At 51.9% G+C, this 18,599-nt stretch overlaps 1 protein-coding gene across 20 annotated transcripts in view; it reads left to right on the forward strand.

The window, feature by feature from the left end:
* ATP9B (ATPase phospholipid transporting 9B (putative)) overlaps positions 1–18,599 on the forward strand; it is a 196,973-nt gene that overhangs the window by 159,854 nt on the left and 18,520 nt on the right. For 17 of the 20 annotated variants that reach the window (XR_009048010.1, XR_009048011.1, XR_009048006.1 and 14 more), the window contains 5 exons: positions 12,189–12,350; positions 12,986–13,249; positions 15,204–15,287; positions 15,410–15,580; positions 18,191–18,289. Coding sequence is in view for 14 of the 20 variants with exons in the window: in XM_057699066.1 (XP_057555049.1) it covers positions 12,189–12,350; positions 12,986–13,249; positions 15,204–15,287; positions 15,410–15,580; positions 18,191–18,289 (780 nt within the window). In the remaining 6 variants the exon portion in view is untranslated. The remainder of the gene's footprint in view (positions 1–12,188; positions 12,351–12,985; positions 13,250–15,203; positions 15,288–15,409; positions 15,581–18,190; positions 18,290–18,599) is intronic. The other 3 variants (XM_057699069.1, XM_057699067.1, XM_057699071.1) reach the window with 3 other exon arrangements.

Genomic DNA, 18,599 nt, shown 5'->3' on the forward strand with positions numbered 1-18,599 from the left:
GCATGTCCTGGTCTGCAGACCCCTGGGGGCTACAGGGGGACCCCCGGCAGGGATGCTTGATCCCGTCTGCACATCCGGTGGACTGCGAGCTTTGTTTTGTTTTCTCTACACGTGCTCAGTTCTAGAAATGCTGACTTTTAAGTTGCTCCCACAACTGAGAACCACTGAGTCTTGTAAGTCTTTCCTTTGGACGCACTTTCAGGATGTGAGACCGACGAGGGCCGGTGCTCCCGGCAGCGCCCCCACCCAGTGTTGGTGTGACGCGCAGGGAACCCTGGCTCCCGTGTTCAGCCCTGCGCGCACCAGCGGGCTCAGGGCGGTTACAAAGCTCTTACCACGGCTTTATTGTTTGAAAGCACATTTATTTTTGAAGCTTTAGGTACATGGGTATTTCCTTTTTTCCTAAGTGACGTATAGTTGATGTACAGTGTCATGTACGTTACAGGTGTGCAATGTGGTTAGTGATTCACAGCTCTTAGAGGCCGCACTCCACGTGTAGTTGCTGTGAAGGACTGGCTGTGCTCCCCGTGTTACACAGCACATCCGTGGCGCGTACTTCACACGCAGCAGTTCGGGGCTCTTACTCTCCCGCCCCTGTCTCATCCCTCCTCCCCCCTCCTCCCGCCGATAACCACTGGGTTGTTCCCTGTATTGGTGAGTCTGTTTTTTGTTATAGTCCCGAGTTTGTTGTATTTTTTAGATTTCCCACATGTGTTATCATACAGTATTTGTCTCTTTGTCTGACGTCTGTCACCCATCATAACACGCTCCAAGCCCATCCGTGTTGCTGCAGATGGCGACATTTTATTCTTTTTTATGGCTGAGTCGTACCCCATCACACATGCACCACTTCCTCTTTATCCGCTCTTCATCCTGTTGGTGGACACTTAGGTGACTCCCATATCTTGGCAGCTGTGAATAGTGCTGCTGTGAACATTGAGGTGCAGGTGCCTTTTTGAATTCGTGTCTTCATTTTTCTCAGATATGTGCCCCAGAGTGGAATTACTGGATCACATGGCAGATCTATTTTTAGTTTTTTGAGGAACCTCCGTGCTGTTCTCCACAGTGGCTGCACCGCTTTACAGTCCCACCCGCAGGGCACGAGGGTCCCCTTTTCTTCACAGCCCCGCCAGCGTTTGTTATTTCTTGTCTTTCTGATGGTGGCCGTTCTGACAGGTGTGAGGTAACATCTCACTGTGGTTTGATTTGCGTTTCTCCAGTAATTAGTGACATGGAGCATCTTTTTGTGTGCCTGTTGGCCATCTGTGTGCCTTCTTTGGAAGAATGTCTATTCAGGTCTTCTGCCCATTTCTTAATCAAGTTGTTTTATAATATTGAGCTGTGTGAGTTGTTTATATGTTTTGGATATTAACCCCTTATCATGTCGCTTGCAGATATCTTCTTGCATTCGGTAGGTTGTTTCTTTAGCTTTGTTGATGGTTTCCTTTGCTGTGCAAAAGCTTTTAAGCTTAATTGGGCCCCATTTGTTTATTTTTGCTCTCAATTCCTTTGCTTCAGGACACATCTAAAAATATATTGCTACGATTTATGTCAAAGAGTGTTCTGCCTATGCTTTCTTCTAGGAGTTTTATGGTTTTTGGTCTTACATTTAGGTCTTTAATCAGTTTGAGTTTCTCTTTGTATGTGGTGTTAGAGAATATTGTAATTTCATTCTTTCACATGTAGCTGTCCAGTTTTCCGAGCACCACTTTTGTTAAGAAATTACCTTATAAACCAATTTAGAAATTGTGACATGTTGTTAGTCATGTCGGAGCTTAAAGGTGGTGAAAAAACAGCCAGAAAGGTGGAAGTTTGGTTTTTTGTTCAACATGGAAAGCTGAGAAGATTCGCTTTGGTCCTTCATCTCCACTGAAGCTCGGCGTTTCCTCTCTTCCCTGTGGTTGTCACCACCGCCGTGACCTCAGGCCACACGTCCACCCTCGGTGCCCCAGAGTTAAGAGCCAAGGGAACCTTCCTTGAGGATGTGTCTCCAGCCCCAGCCTCTGGCGCTGCGTGGCAGGACAGACCTCCATCACCTGACGTCCCTCTCAAGGACCCCGTGCACGTGGCCGTCCCACTGTCCCTGCACCCTCCTCCTGACAGCCGTCTGCTGCAGACCCGTGGTGCCTTCCTAGCACCCAGAAGCTTCCTGTTTCACAGCGTGGGCCTGGGCCTTGTGATGGTTCCAGACGCGAGGCACTCGAGGCCGGCCGTGCACACGGTGCCCACAGGCCTGACCTCTGCCCCCCGCCTGTGTCCAGCTCCGCCCGACGCCAACGCTCATCTCGGGGCTCGAGCAGCTAGTGGGCTCAGGGTGACGGAGGTGACGGGGACGTTCTGTTTTCCAGCCACTGTTTACTACTGTTTGAAGTGGTTACAGCGAGTTTTGATGTCCAACCAGGAAGAAGGAGAAAACTGAAGGACAAGCAGCATCTCAGAGCCTGATCTCGAGGGCCTGCGGCCTCGCCAGCTTCATCCTCCCGTCGCCCTCGGACGTGTTGTCTGCGCCGCAGCCCCGCGAGGCCCTACCCCTTGCAGAGTCTGTGCGCTCATCCCGTCTCAAGGCCCCAGGCTCTGTGCATCGTGGCGGATGGAGCCCCAGGCCTGAGGGTGCTGGGCCGGTGCTGCTCCCCGATGTGGGGCGCCCGGAAAGCGTGCTGCCGGCCTGAGACAGACCTCCTCAGCGCGGGGCCTCGGGGCCGGCCCTGCGGCGTCTCGCAGTCAGACGCGTTTGCCTTTCTGTGAATTGCGACCTCTCCTCCCAGGAAGTGTTGGGAGAGCCTTTGGAAACTGGGGTTGCCTGCGGTGTGGTCCGTTGTCGAGGTGTCCTACAGAGGGCGCGCTGGGGTGTGGAAGCACTGCACTGTCCTCAGGGCGCGACGTCAGGGCCCCACGTCCCAGGTCAGTTACGCGGCGGGTCCCGTGCCTCATCACCACTGCTGTTCCATAGAACACGTCGACCTCTTTACGACCACAGCTCAGGACGACTTTTGGAATCGTGTGTGCACCAGGTGACAGGAAGCCCAGGAGGAAGTGCATCGGCGACCACAGCAGACGTGGGGCCGGGCTGAGGGGGGGGGTGCTTAGAGCGTGTGGGAGCTGCACCTGCCGCCCTGCTGTCCCGTGCCGGCCTTGAGACAGACACGGGCCCCTGAGGCTCTTTGACAGTAAATGCACCCCCTCTTTTTCTTGCCAAGAAAGGGTTTAGCACATTGTTTTTCACATCCTAGCATTCTAGAAATTCTCTCAAGTTCTGTGTGATTGCGTATTGAAAACGTATTCTCTCCCAGGCCTGAGCATGGGAAACTTGGATCCCAGAAGATTTCCCAAGGAAAATGTTTTTGGAAGTTTTAAAAATACAGTATTACGTGTTTGTCTTATTACCTGCCAGAAATAAATACAAATTTTGTTGAAAATACCTGGGATTTCTTAACTTGAAGTTTTTATGTTATAACACTTTTGAAATCTTGTTAGGATTTCACAATAGAGAGTGGTTTCACTGACTCAAAATCTCCAGAACTAAAGAGAAACTCTAATCTTATGTTTAAATTTTTTACTTCAAAATTTCTTCCTACTTTGGAAGTTGGACAATGATTAAAAGTGGCAGACCATTAAATAACCTTTAAGAAATCCCTAACACGTATTTTAAATCTAGAAATGAAAAGGCTCGACTTCATCGTCATTTGTAGAGCGCCCTGTTGGTGCGGTGTTTGCAGGCCCCCGGAGCCCAAGGAGAATGGTCGGAACGGTCCATCGTTGTGCGTCCTGAACTCTGCAGCAGCTGGGTTGACGGATGATGGCAGTGTCTCCCAGTGACCAAAGTACTGTTTTAAAAGCATTTTTTATTGAATAAAGTGCTTAGAATGTTGCATCCTGGAGCTTTCTGCAGGGAAATGGCGTGGTTGATGTTCTGTCTGCCCTCAGCCTTGACCTCTCACAGCGCGTGTGGTGGGTAAGCAGCCTTATGGTTCAGGAGACCGGACTGCTTTGGACACTCTGTGTCAGCGCTGTTCTCGGCGATCCCTGCCTGCTCGTGGCTCTCGTGTCTTCTTAGTTTTCAGAGAGAATGTGACTTACTGAGCAGAACGTGCTGGTTTTGAGTCTCTGATATTGCAGCAATTCTTCATTTTAATTTTCCTGAAAAAGGAGAGGATCTCCTACCTTACCTGTGCATGGGCACAACCGATGCATTTTTATTACACAAGTAATGGAATTCTGGGGAATTGACTTTAAGCCGCTAAAGGCTGTCCGAGGTGTGGTCACTGGGCACTTGCAGAGACGTGTGTGTTTAGAGCTGCCGTGTGCGGCGGGTGCTGGGGTGTCAGAGCAGGAGGAGTGATATCAGATTCAGAACCTGCAGCCTGCTTAGGCCTGGGTGTCTGTTTCTTATGGTAAGTGATCAATATTTCATTTTCTCCAGGAGAGTAGAAAGTTTCGCTTGCCTGTCATTTTGCCTGTGCAGCCTCAGCATAGCACACTCCAGCTGAGCACACCCTACGTGTTCCCGGAAATTCCTAGACGAAGGTAAAACCCAGCCCTCATGAGCTGTGTGTCCGGTGCAGCTGCAGGAAGCTGAGACCGAGCCAGTGTCCCCAGCAGGCGCCACCGAGTCAGCTCACGGACAGCGCCTTGGGCGCCAGCTCGTCACCTCGAATGAGCAAGGGCAGCGCCGCGCAGCCCCAAGACCCCGGCCACTTGGGTTCAGAAAGATTGATTGACCATGATTTTCAGTGACTCTTGGGCCTGTGAACTTGCTGCCTGTTCGTAACGTTCGTTCTCCTCTGTGGCCCCGTCCCTCACGTGTAAGTTCTACATTAAGTGTTGTTTCAGGGTGTAGATATCACCTGCTCATGTGGACATTTGTGTGCAGGAATCAGCTAAAATTTATGACAAACCATGAGTGGATTATTTAAAAACAGAAGAACGTCCCATCCTTAACAGCACTGCTTTTGTACACAGTGTGCGGTGGTTTCAGCTTCATTCTATTACGTGTGCTCACTGAAGCGGGACGCACTGTGGTGTCGCGTCAGCGTGTTTGTGGGGAGCGGGTCCCTGTCCGTGATGAGAGCCCTGCTCTGTGACTCTCAGGAGTGTGAACCTCACGGCCTGCCATGGCTGTTGATTGGCAGCTTTCCCAGGCGATCAGAGTCACGTTATGTTCATAATTCTATTAAATTATAACAGTGATGCTGGTACCACAATTGACGATGAAGACATGTCAGTCATCAAATCATGATTTATAACGTGCACGGTAAAAAATCTGTCCCTGGAGTATAGCTGGCAGCTATGCGGATGTAATTGCTAATGTGGTAGAGGAAACTTCTCCCAAGCTTTTCAAGAATGATAGCATAGAAATTTCTGAATGGTGGAATTACAGAGAAAATTAATCATAAAACCTTGCCACACGCTAGTTAGTTAGCAAGGAGACGTGTGAAAGCAGAAGCAAGTTACGTTGACAACGATTGCCCACGCGTGTTACTAACTGGCCTGTGGATGGGATTTTGCTCAGGCACCCACTTAAATACATAATTTTTACACTTAGATTTTAATTATTTTGGCTTTTGTATTATTGTCAATAATCACATTGTTGGCAATGTCTAAAAGCTAAGTTAGAGAAAGTCATTTTTACGTGGCCTGTACCATCACTGACAGCATCCAAGGAAACAGGAGGTGGCAGCATGCCTTTTTCCCCCCACCCCCGTGAGGGCCACACCCGTGAGGAAAGCACGCAGCCGTGTGTTTGCTCCTGAGATGAATTCTGAGCCAAAAAGACCTAAAAATTCCACCCACCCTCAGCAGCTTTCTTTCTGTGTTTGTCCTGTTAGGAGCACCACATGTAGCAGCAATCTGACCCAATATGGGGATAACATCCCAAGAGGGGCCGTGGGTGGGGGGGCAGTGGTCAGACGCGGCCTCCACGTGAACCGCGAGCAGCTCCCGCTCAGGCACCGCCTCCGGGCGCGGCCAGCAGGTGGGAACTCAGCCTCCACCTGCTGATGTGGTAGGCGGTGTCCTGCACGTGAAGCCAGGCTGAGCAGTGGTAAAGAGAAGTAAAACATGACATTGGCATCCATCAAAGAAGTTTAGAAGAAAAAGGCAAAACCAAAGGAAAGCAGGAGAAAGAGAAGATAAAGGAAGACGTAAAAGTAGTGATTGAATAAGCAGTCCATTCAGAAGCTGATCCTTTGAAAGGTAAATAAAATGGAAAAACTGTTGGTGAAAATAGTAAATAATAGCGAACAGTGGATGCAGACCAAGCGCACAAGACTGTCTGTGTGGCAAGTGTACGACAGACAGGTGAGCTTACATTTTATTTATTTATTTATTTATTTATTTTATTTTGTGTGTGTGTGTGTGTGTGTGGCACATGGGCTTAGTTGCTCCGTGGCATGTGGAATCTTCCCAGGGCAGGGCTCGAACCCGTGTCCCCTGCATTGGCAGGTGGATTCTTTACCACTGCACCACCTAGGAAGTCCGAGCTTACATTTTAAAAGAGAATGTCAGAACAGCCCAAATGCTAACATTTTTGGAAACCTCATTAAATAACCATGTTCAGGAAAACTATGTGTTAGCAAAAGGGAGTCTGAAGAACTACATAAACCCTGGGTAGACCAGAAAAGAGGAAGAAACAGAACTGTCTCTTTTTTTATTAATAGATGATATGGTTGTCTCCAAATCCCAAAGGCTCTGCTGAAAGTTTAACTCCGCTAAGATAAGCCTGCTGTGATATCCACATGTAAGAGTACTAACAGGAGCAACTGGAAACTGAAATGTTAAAGTGAACCGTTTATAAAGCACCAAAGGTAAAACATGAAGTGCTTCGGGACAGATCTCACAGCGCGTGTACAGGATTTGTGTGCTGGGAAGTGTAAGGCAGTGAGGAAAACCCAGGACGGTCCGTATGGGAGAACTGTGGTTGTGCGCGTGGGTTGGAAGACTGTTACCAGCGTGTCCGTTGATTTCTTATAAAGATGCCAAGGAGGTCCAGCGCAGAAAGGATGATTGTTTAAGTAAATGGGGCCCAGAACATTTCAACAGCCGTCTGCAAAAAGCCTGAGCCAGCCTCTCTCACTATTACAGAAGTGAACTCAGGTTGGTCGTAGACCTAAATGAAAAACCAAAAGTATAAAATTTCTAAATGAAAACGTAGAAGAAAATCTTTGTAGGCTTGAGTGAGTTAGGCAATGATTTTGTAGGTCACAAACAGTACAAACTGTAAAAGAAAAAAATTGATAAATTAGATTTCAAGGTCAAAATCCTACATTCTTCAAAAGACATTGTTAAGAAAATGAAGACAAGCCCCAGATTTGTAGGATATGTTTGCAAAACACGGATCTGATAAACGACTGGTAACCAACATAAAGAACTCCCAAGACTCAACCGTGAGAAAACAACCAGCCAGTTCAAACAGAAGCAAAAGACTTGTACAACCACGTCACCAAAACCAGCTGTGAATGTTGACTGTGTAAACCGTGAAACAGCAAGCCTGTGCGCCTCTTTGCGATTGACCGGCGTTTTGCACCTGAAGAAATGGTTCACGGGGGATTAGTAAGCCCCAGGGTAAGAATTAGGGCTCTTACACTCAGTACCCAGACTTCATCCCCGTCTCTTCCCAGGACCTAGGAGACTGCCTCACGCAAGCCAGCGCTCAGAACTACTCCGATTGTTTTTTCACTCCTGTCTTCAGTGTCCCATTGAACTTCCCACTAAGTCACCTTAAATAAGAGATTATTAGTTCTTGTTGATTCAAGAAATGTCTGTGGTGCTGGTTCCTGAGGGTAGAGCAGGGTGCACAGCAGGCGTCGGGGGTCTCAGGGCTGCTGCAGGCTCGGGTGGGGGGTGGGGGACGGGTGGAGGAAGTGTGAGTGTAGAGGGAGGGAGGGCCACAGGGGAGAGGACGGGGTTGAAGGGGAAAGTGCCGGGAGCCGGCGGGCAGCCTGGGGGAGGCCGGAGGACTGCGGGTGGCATGTGGCCACAGAGGCCCAGGGGCCGGCGGGGCCGTCCCGAGGGCATTCACAGGCTGACCTCACCTCGCTGCTGTCCAGCTCGGTAACGGGAGGTCATCTCCGTCACAGGGGGCGCTGAATGGATTGCTCTTGCCGGGTCTGTGCGGGGGCTCCCAGGGCAGGGCTCGGCGGACAGAGTCTCCCTCCTCACTCTGCTCCGATCCCTTGAAGAGCCTCCCCACCCTGCAGCAGTGCCATTCATCCTGCGGGAGGCGGCGGCGTGCTTTCAGAACGGGTGTTTGTTTGAATTGCTCAAACATCTTTGGGAAGAAAATAGGGTCAAACTGTCAATAGCTTAGAAACTTTCCTTCCTTTAATTTTTACGTTTAATATTGCTGGATGTAAGTGACTCCTCAGAGCCTTCTAAAAAGACCAGACATCCAGAGAACGGCCTGGATTCTGACCAGGTTTCCTCCAGTCCTGCTGCACTCCGGGGCAGGGCTGCAAAGCTCAAAGCCAGAAGGGGCCCTGCGGTTGCCGTGGGCATCGTGGCGGCCACTGGTGAGGTGCTGAGCCCGCGGCGGGAAGTTCTGTATGTTTGTATCCATCTTTTGTGATTGTTTGTTTATAGGTCTGTCCAGAAATGTTAAATTCTATAGTATCAGAGAATTCTGCCCAGCTCTAAGCAACTGACATTAGAACAGTAGTTAAAGCATCCATCCTGTTAAATTTGTGAATATCTTTTTCTCCTTGGCATTACACAGTTAAACCTTGAAATGCTTAACCAAGACCGGTTGTACGGATGCTAGGCGGGGTAGCAGAAGCCAGGCTGATTTTTGGGATACGCTGCTACCCACAGCAGGTTGTGAAACCAAGCATAAGCTAAAAAATAAACAGATGTGAGTCACCAAATACAGCAACGCGCACCCTCACTGCCGTGGGACCCGGTGAGATGATAGGCTGGTCACAGGAAGACGCAGTTTACAGGCCAGCATGTGATAGTAACCTTTCACCGTGCAAACTGAAGACGCGCCTTCGGAACACAGAGAAGGTGTATACGCAAAGGGTATGGAGTTTCACTTTCATTTTACACTTGGACAGAGCTGTCGACTTGCCCCCTCTACGAGCTGACGTCCAGGTGTCTTTTCTTCGTGCTGTAATTTGGAGTGTATCACTGCTGCTCTAAATTATAGTACTGTATCCTCATAGCATCATGTGAGGACCCGGCCATCTTCGGTATCCTAGTAACGCCCTGGAAAGCCAGGGAATGTGGCTTCTAATTCGAGCTCCACAGTGACTCACTGTGTCACATTTCACACGCTTGTGGGACCTCAGAGCTGTCAGGGTCCCTAGAAGGGTGGTGTCATCTACCCCCTAAGCCAGCAGCTTGACTCTGGTGGCGGGAACGTGGACGCGCATCTCTGCTGTCGCCAGGAACCCACCCCGGGGGTGGGAAGAGGCCATCCCGGTGGACACTGGAGCGGGGGTCAGGAGTCCGGCGGGCGCCTGGCCTTTGGAGCCGTCTGTGCTCACATGTCGTGTGGAGACACTGGCCTGGGGCCTCATGGAGGGTGGCGGTGTCGTGAGAGCATGGAGAGGAGTGGCTGCAACAGGTCGCCGCTGGGCGGGATAGTGGCCACAGCCAGGGTGTCCTTGTGCTTGGCAGTGAGGATGGCGTGTCCACCGCGGCGGCCTTGCTGCAGCCTCTGCCACTTGGCTGTCAGGTCGTCTGGTGCTGTGTCGCTCCGTCCTCTCCTTCACTAGAAGCTCCCGTGCACGGGCGCCGCCCCTCGCCTCGGTCTGCACAGCTGTGGGGAGAACGTCCTTCCTTCAGCTCCTCCTTCTCTGTCCAGGGTGGGCCGTCAGCTCCTGAGCTGGCCTGGCCCACCTGGGCTTAGGGCAGGGGGGTCTCGAGCTGGAGGTGTTTGCTGGCAGTTGGTGGACACATGTGCTGGGCCTGGTCAGTGCGGTGCTCACGTGAGACACCAGCTGCAAGTCTGGGGCCACAAGACCACCCTCAGCAAGACCCTCACTCCCAGTCGTGCTTCTCTTGAAGATACCATGTCCCGCTTATCACAGGCCAACCCTGCCATGTAAACTTTATAAAATACCAGAAGTTTTTATAAGGTGAATTCTGATGTATTGACTGCATATAAAATAAGACAAAATTATAACTTAAAACTGTATAAAAAAGTATGTGTCTTTACTATTCTGAAACAGTAGTCCTGTTTGTCTAGCTATTTAAGTAGCTTCTTTGAAAAATCCTAAAAAATGTTTGGGCACTGAAGTCACCCTGTATGGGAGAGACAGAGTAGCATCCATCGTGGACCTCTTTCAAAGAAGCCATGCAGGACAGCCACTAAGGGACCTGGCACAGGTGACTTAAAATAATGCCCTCAGCTGTGTCCCAGGGCATCCCCACCCCACGAGGCATCCCTGCAGTCCCAGAAAGTATCTCACGCTAGTTTTTTCTAACTCACTGTCTTTGGACACCCCGTCCACTCGCAGCGTGCAGACAGCCCCACAACCTCAGACATTTGACAAGCTTATTGGAATTTTTCTGCCGTTATATTTGTGTGAAATGACTTAGAAAATCTCATTTTAAAAATGATTCCCGCCCAGTCTAAATGGCTTATGTGAGAAAGGTTGGAGGATAAAACCCTAACCCTGAGCTGGTCCTCAATATGCCGCACGCCCCACTGGGGATCAGACCTCAGCGTAACCCTGGGAGGTCATCACCATCTTATCGATGAGGAGACTGGGGCTCAGGGGTGCAGCCTGTCACCCAGCTTCGTGGAGCTGATACAGGGCAACTCTAGGATGCTGACCTGAGCGGTCTAACCTCAGGACCAGAGCTCCTGAGAATCTCATTAAACAGGAGTTCTCAGATATCACTAGGATAGCAGAGTAACATCTGCACGCTAGACAGAACTTAAAATGCCCTTTGATGACGTGATGTCTCAAAACCCTAGATCACATGCTGAAAGCATAGGTGGTGAGTGGACCTGAAGGTAAGGGAGAGGTGGCGGGGTCAGGAGAGGCCCAGCGCCCCCACGGGGGAGGAGCTGCTGCCCGTCGGCCGCGGTGTCCTCTGCGGGCGGGAGCTGCCCTGCGGGGGCCTCGCCTGCGTGGCAGGGGCAGCACCCCATGAATTTCTTGCTGTGAGGTTGCTATTAAAGACAAACCGAATTTTTTTCTGAAAACACTAGTCATAAAAAATACTCTCCATGAATTATTAACTTTAAAAATTGTTTCCACTTAAGAGTTTTACATTTAAATAATAAATGATTATAGATAAGAATAGTTTCTATTTTTGAGTCCTTGCCGTATGCCAGGGAATCTCCTTTGATCATTTCTTCTTTAGAACAGCTTGCAAATACGTCTTCCGCTGGACAGGACGGGCAGGTGAGCCTCAGTGACTCAAAGGACAGGTCACGGGGCTCCGACTGTCGGAGCTAGGCTTGGCCCCCAGGCCTGCCCTCTGCGCAGACACACATCGCCACTTGGTCTGTGATTGATTGATTGATTGATTGATTTAATTTATTTTAAAATATTTTTTTTTATTGGTTGCGTTGGGTCTTCGTTGCTGCATGGGCTTTCTCTAGTTGTGGCGAGCGGGGTCTACTCTTCATTGTGGTGCACAGGCTCCTCATTGCAGTGGCTTCTCTCATTGCAGAGCACGGGCTCTGGGTGCACAGGCTTCAGTAGTTGTGGCACGTGGGCTCAATAGTTGTGGCTCGCCGGCTCTAGAGCGCAGGCTCAGTAGTTGTGGCACACAGGCTTAGTTGCTCCGTGGCATTTGGGATGTTCCCAGACCAGGGCTCGAACCCATGTCCCCTGCACTGTCAGGCAGATTCTTAACCACTGCGCCACCAGGGAAGCCCCTGGTCTGTGATTTAGACACACGAGGGATTCAGGGCGTGACTGTCGTGGGGCCCTCGAGCCCAGCCCTGCGCCCGTGCCGAGCCGTCCAGCCTGGCGGGCGCTCTGTGTAGTAACATGTATCACAACACAATACGCGCGTGCTCACCAGCGGCCTTTATCTTAGACGCTGAGCCCGAGGCCCTCTGTCTTGCTGTGTATTGTTTCCTGTGATGAGTACTAGACGCAGCCTTAGAAACAGCAGGGCCTGGCCGCGGTCAGTTTCGCCTCTTGGTGGCGTCTCAGCGAGCTTGCTGACCGCTGGCCTGACGCCCCCTCCCTGGGGGGCGAGTGGCCTCACGTCTCGCTGGTCTCCCGCAGGTGGCCCTGGTGCAGTGGACGGAGAGTGTCGGCCTCACGCTGGTCAGCAGAGACCTCACGTCCATGCAGCTGAGGACCCCCAGCGGCCAGATGCTGACCTACTGCATCCTGCAGACCTTCCCCTTCACCTCGGAGAGCAAGCGGATGGGCGTCATCGTCCGGGTACGCGGGCCCCTGTCCCCAGGCTGGGTGTCTGCTCTGGCCACTGCGAGGACGCGGCTCCGGTCACTTAAGGCTCACTCCAGGGCTGTGTGCTCGTTACAGTGTTTTGTAAAAGTAAAATCCAAACGGATAATTTATGCTGAGAAGCTGGTGTGGCTCTAGTAGTCATGATTTAAAACAACTTTCCTAAGACGACTAAGGCAGGATGAGTAGAAGATGTTACTCATGCCTTTTTGAAATCGGCTCGAGCTGCTTTGTTTTCCACAGCGGCAGCAGCTGAAGAGTTTAACTGAAGAATGATTTATGACCATAAAGTTGCTAAAATATACCTTTATTAAATTTCTGTAGCAAATACCACAAATACATCTTGGAAGTTGGCTCAAGTAGGCAGCTTGCTCAATCAGACTGTGAAAATTTGAGAGAATTTACCTTGCAGTCCAAGGCATATATTCATTTACAGATTTTATTTCAAAACCCTCAGCACAGCATCTCGAGAGCTACAGGTATGCTCTCGGTTTCTGATGGCCTGAGCATCTCAGGAGGACACAGCCCTGCCTAGAAGATGTTCAGGTAGCTCACCCAAGGGAACGCGCTCATGGAGCATTGCTTTTTCTGGTGCGTCTCTGTTAGAGCAGCCTCGCCCGCTGCAGCAGCAGCAGCGTGGCCTCCGCACGTCTGGGTTCACTTCCGTCTTCCTGCAGGACACGTCCACGGCAGAGATCACGTTCTACATGAAGGGCGCCGATGTTGCCATGTCCCCCATCGTCCAGTACAACGACTGGCTGGAGGAGGAGGTACGAGCTGTTTTACGTTGTGCACACGTTTTCTCAGAACGCGGGGCGGTGACCAAAGCACAGTGCCCTTTCTCCGACCTGGAGGCGCTCACCGGTGTCACTGCAGTGAGTTGAGACACCAGGTGTCACCCCAGACGCCAGCGGGCTTGTAAAGCGGGAAGGATGGGTACTGTTAATTACAAGTACTGCACGTTCTGTGTGAACAACTACTCTTTCTGGCTTTTGGGTGAATACGTGCAGATGTGTGCAGGTGGGTCCTTATGAAGAATATTTTGTTTGTCTTGGTGACAAAATAGAGAGCATCCCCAATCATTCACTGACCTATTCTGAAATAACATTGTATCTATAACCAGAGTTATATTTCAACATGATATTTATTTTGTAACCTAAGTTATTTACAAGGAGATTTTAGTTAGAATTTTAATCTAATTCTAACTTGTACATAGGATTCACTTTAAATGTGGAAAACAAGATCCAGATATACCCAATCCTATGTTTGCATCGAATTCTCCCCATGCAAGTATGATTTGCATTTGGCGTCACGGGGTTGTGTGTTGCTGACGTGTGTTCATAACTGATTAGATCTCCGCGTAGGAGGAAACTCCCAGTCACGGGCTCAGCCCCCTTCGGGGTGTGTGCGGGGTTTTCAGGGCCCGCGCGCGTCCTCCCCCACCCCCCACCGCGGGCCCGGAGTCGGCCGTCAGTCCAGGGGCCGCGGCCGCGTCCACGGTGGCGCGGGTGTGCGTCAGCAGCTCCTGCAGGCGCGGGGTTGTTCGGGGCCGTGCGTAGATTAAACTCCCTGAAGACCTAGGGAGAGGCCGTGAATGTTACTTCTGGTCATAGTGACGCCCAGTTGACGATGGAACCCTTGGTTGACTTCGTTAGCTTTTCGAGGCCCAATCCACAGCTGTCCTGCAGCAGACGAACAGTGTCAGGTTGTTTTTCACAAAGATAACTTTATTAAAAATCCTTTGTATGTTTATTTCCAACACTGTAGTTTCTCCCACAGATGAATCCTTTGACACCCGCCCGCCTTGTTGTAATAATACCACTGTCTTCTGAAGGCCTTTCGCGTCGTTCAGAAGCCAGCAGGTTCACGGAGCCTGAGTTTACGGGGAGTGTTCTGTGTCGCAGAAGCTCCAGAGCTGGACTCTGGCCTATAAACATGTGTCCCAAATACTGAGGAACAGAGCACGCCATGCTTTCCCTCCTGCCGTGCGCGCACCTCCTCTGCTGGGCCGCGCCCCGGACCACGGTGGGGTGCTGGGGGTGGCTCCTCTTCCAAGTGCAGGCTCGCTCTGTGCCCTGAGTCCGGAGCGGGCGGCTGGGCAGCACCGAGGGCCCCGTGGGCTGGGTCCCGGCCACGGCACGTGGGGGCAGCACTCGCGCGGGACCTCTCCGCCGGCTCATCCCGTGTCACAGCCCGGCATGTGACGGTGGGCGACCGATCTGGTCACCCAGACAGCTTAGAAAGGCATCTCAGAAATCTGGGGTGGTTTATCCTGTGGACGTGCCTGTGGGCGTTAACAGGTGCAGTAAGTGAGCGTCCCAGAGGAAGATGCCGTCACCTGGACGCAGCGGCTTCCTCCTGTGCGCGGCCGGGTGGGGTGGACGCGCGTGGAAGTGTGTCCCGAGCCGGGCGGGATGTCCTTTTGTGTCACTGTTTCCAAAGGCACGGAGGTCGGACATTCCAAGTCCCGGCTGCTTCAGTGGCCGTGACGCCGCCTGCCCGGCCTTTGTGGCCGCGTCTGTGTCCGCGCACAGGTGCAGCCTGTCCCCGTCCCCGTAGGGGAGAGAGGGCTGTGCCTGTTGTTCCTCTGCGACCCACCCAGAGGTCGGCAGGAGCAGGGACCCTGGGTCCCTTCAGCCGGGTGGCGTGGAGGCAGGTGAGCCGTCTGCAGGTCTGAGTCCGAGGGGAGCTGCTCCTGCCCTCCCTGGGAGGCCCGCAGGGACGTGGGTCTGGTGGGACGAGTTAGCGGAGGATGTGGCCATGGCTGCGGGGGCGTGGGCCCAGGCCATGGTCGGGCCAGGCCTCACACGACCTGCCTCTCTCTTCCAGTGTGGAAACATGGCCCGCGAAGGCCTGCGCACCCTCGTGGTGGCCAAGAGGGCGCTGACGGAGGAGCAGTACCAGGACTTCGAGGTGAGCAGCCGGCCTCCGCCTGTGGCCGCGGTCACTAGCAGCGGTGTCCACGGGGCAGCCCCGCAGGTGTCCCAGCCTCAGCCGGTGCTGCCTGAGCCACAGCGAGGCCCGTCTGTCCTCAGAGCCGGTACAGCCAGGCCAAGCTGAGTATCCACGACAGGACACTCAAGGTGGCCGCGGTGGTGGAGAGTCTGGAGCGGGAGATGGAGCTGCTGTGCCTGACGGGGGTGGAGGACCAGCTGCAGGCGGACGTGCGGCCCACCCTGGAGATGCTGCGCAATGCGGGCATCAAGGTACTGCTAGCAGTCCCCGCCCCAGGTGGCCCTGGGACACTCGGTGGGGGCAGAGGGTGTGGAGGGGGCTTTGTGAGCAGAGGTTTCTGTCCCGCGGAGGCCAGCCCACCCCCAGGGGCTGCAGCTGCCCATCCGGAATCCTCCGCGTTCCCCCAGCCCGACACCCACACGCAGTGGCTTGGGCGGCTCTGTGCCTGCCTCCCCGACACGCAGCCCCCTCCCCGGGCGAGCCAGCCCCTCCCTGCCCTCCCGCTGGGCATCCTCATGGCCTGAGGCCCAGCCCGGCCGAGCTGTCCCCACCAGCAGCCCTTTATCCACGTGTGGAGGTTCTTCCCTGCCAGCTGTGGGGTGCGTGCGTCTTGCCTGCCTGCCCACGTGCTGTCCTGCTGTCTTCTTCTAATGTTTTGTCCTCGTGGGGTCCCGGTGAGGTTAGCACTCTGTGGTGCAAGTTTTAGTTTTCAGGAACCTGCTTTCTTGCCTTACCTGCTCTCTCTGAAGCTGAAGTTCAGTTACAGATGAAAGAGAAAATGCATTTCAGTGCTGCCTCAAGGATTGGGCCCTGCACTGCTGAGAATGAAAAAATACAGCTTGCTTTCAGAAGAAATGCCTGTGTCTCACTAGACCAGAGAGAGAGAACTGGAGGGAAAAGTCAGAAGGCAAAGCTGTGCCCAGCTTCAAATCACAGTACACTCAGCATGTTTGGATGAGGGTGCCATGACGGGCACAGAAAGGCGGTCCCTGCCGTCCAGGCATCTGGGCAGGGGAGACATTGGGGCTACCACTGGTGTCCGCGCTGGTGCCCGGGTGGGAGTCAGAATTAAAGAGAGTGGGTCAGACTCAGAGCATTGACCTGATCTAAGACTGCACGACCAGAAAGTTGGGTGGAGACACGTAGTTGACCAGAAGCAGACGGCCTGCTCATTTCACTGTGATCTTTCACGAGCTTCCAATCAGTCTAGCTCTCGGGTGCTGCTGCTGGGCCGTCAGCGCAGCCACGTACGCACGCTTCTCGTGTAGAGGTTTGGGTGTTTGTGTAACTGCTCGCTAAGCTCTGGAGTCAGTAAGACTTGGTGGAGTTCTGCCCTGTCTCTTTCCTGTCCCGTCTAGAGAAGCAGACTCTTCCGTCCTGCGACAGTTCAGGGGTGTGGTGTCAGCCCGTCCTCTGAGCCTGAGAGGTGGCGCTCGGCCAGGCCACACGTGTCCCTGAATGGTCAGCAGCGGGAGTTCTCGTTCTGTGGCCTTAATTGTCCCCAGCTTTGTCTTGATGAGGTGTCGTAATCTTAGATGCAGGCTCAGTACAGTGAATATAGATGCGTAACATCAGTAGGAAACACAAAACCTCAGACACTGAAAAGAGCCAAAAGTAGTTTGTGCCTAAGCAGAGAACAGTGTACGATGTAGGGCTTTTGTTTCCTGGTCCCAAAAATGCATATTTACATACGATACATAAGACATCCGACAAGTTCAGTGATGGTGAGAAAATGCTGCTGTTAAAGAAAATATATATAAACCATCCTGTTATGTATAAAGTATCCTGATTTTGCTCTTTTTTCAGCCTAGGGATATTTACACACATAACATGTGCATGTGTGTGGTATTTTTAAGTGGTGTCTGGGAGTGCCCTGGTGGCCTGGTGGTTAGGATCCTGGGCTTTAACGGCCATGGCCCGAGTTCATTCCCTGGTCTGGGAACTGAGATCCCGCAAGCCACGTGACATGGTAAAATAGTAATAATAATAAAGTAAAAGGACTAGATGAAAAAAATTTTAAGTGGTGCTATCTGACATGGCTTATTTGATACAAAACAACTTTCAGCTTAACTATTGCCTGTTTACCCATTTTGAAAGTCAGTTTTCAGCTGAGAAGTTCACAGGTCAGAACAAGGATCTCAGGTCCTCCTAGTTCTGCAAGCCCCCCGCCCTGTGATCCTTCCGGCCCGTTTGCTTGGCCTGCAAGGCTGTGGAGACGTCGGCTTCTGACACACACAGGCGTCCCCCCGCAGCCTCAGCCGCAAGGCTCCTAAACCCCAGTCCCTCAGCTGCCTCACAGCTCAGCTGCTGTGTCTGAACATCACTTTGCTCTTACCTGTTTCTGTTAAGCAAGTTGGCAGAGACTTTTTTATTGTGGTAAAATGTGCGTAATATGAAACTCACCACCTTCACCATTTAAGTGCACAGTGCGGTGGCCCTGAGTACACGCACACTGCTGTGCGCCCACCTCTTCCATCCGCTTGCCTTAACCAGTACTTCTGTTGTGGAACCGAAGCCCTGTCCCCTGAAACGCGCCCCCCCGCCCCCCCCCTCCCCCCACCAGCCCCGGCACCTCCAGTCGGCTTTCTGTCTCTGTGGACCTGCCTCCTCTGGGACCTCGTCTGGGGGAATTGTGCCGTGTTCGTCCCACTAGCACCGTTGCTGCAGGTGTCAGAGTCCCCTGCCTTTGTAATATGTGTCGCATGGTTGGCCTGAGTTTGGTTTCTCCATCACCCACTGACGGACTCTGCGCTGCTCCATGTGCTGGCTGTTGTGAATAGCGGTGTCCCTTCAGGGGTAGATGCTCGTAAGAGCTGAGCACGTGATGATGTTGGCGGTCACCCACTGAAACCGTTCCCCAGATTTGGATGCTGACGGGTGACAAACTGGAGACGGCCACCTGCATCGCCAAGAGCTCTCACCTGGTGTCTCGGACACAGGACACGCACATTTTCAGGCCAGTAAGTGTACGTCCACATCACTTTGAATTTTAAATGTTTTGAGTTAAAACTTACTGGCTTTGTGAGAATGTATATGCAGTTATTTATTAATTACTAGATACCTATTTTAAAAGAGAAGTAATTTTGTCACTCAATTTATAAGGACGTGTTAAAAGTAGAGTTCTATTAGTTACATATATCAAATGTGACCAAAAAGCTGCTTTTGATAGAGTGAAACAAGGTCTAAACTCGAGAGTATTTTTCTGTTGTACTATTAGAAGTATGAACAACTAAATACCTATTTTAAAATAGACATACTGCATTCATTTCC

The sequence above is a fragment of the Hippopotamus amphibius genome, chromosome 11 (genome assembly GCF_030028045.1).
Source record: "Hippopotamus amphibius kiboko isolate mHipAmp2 chromosome 11, mHipAmp2.hap2, whole genome shotgun sequence".
Lineage (NCBI taxonomy): Eukaryota > Metazoa > Chordata > Mammalia > Artiodactyla > Hippopotamidae > Hippopotamus > Hippopotamus amphibius.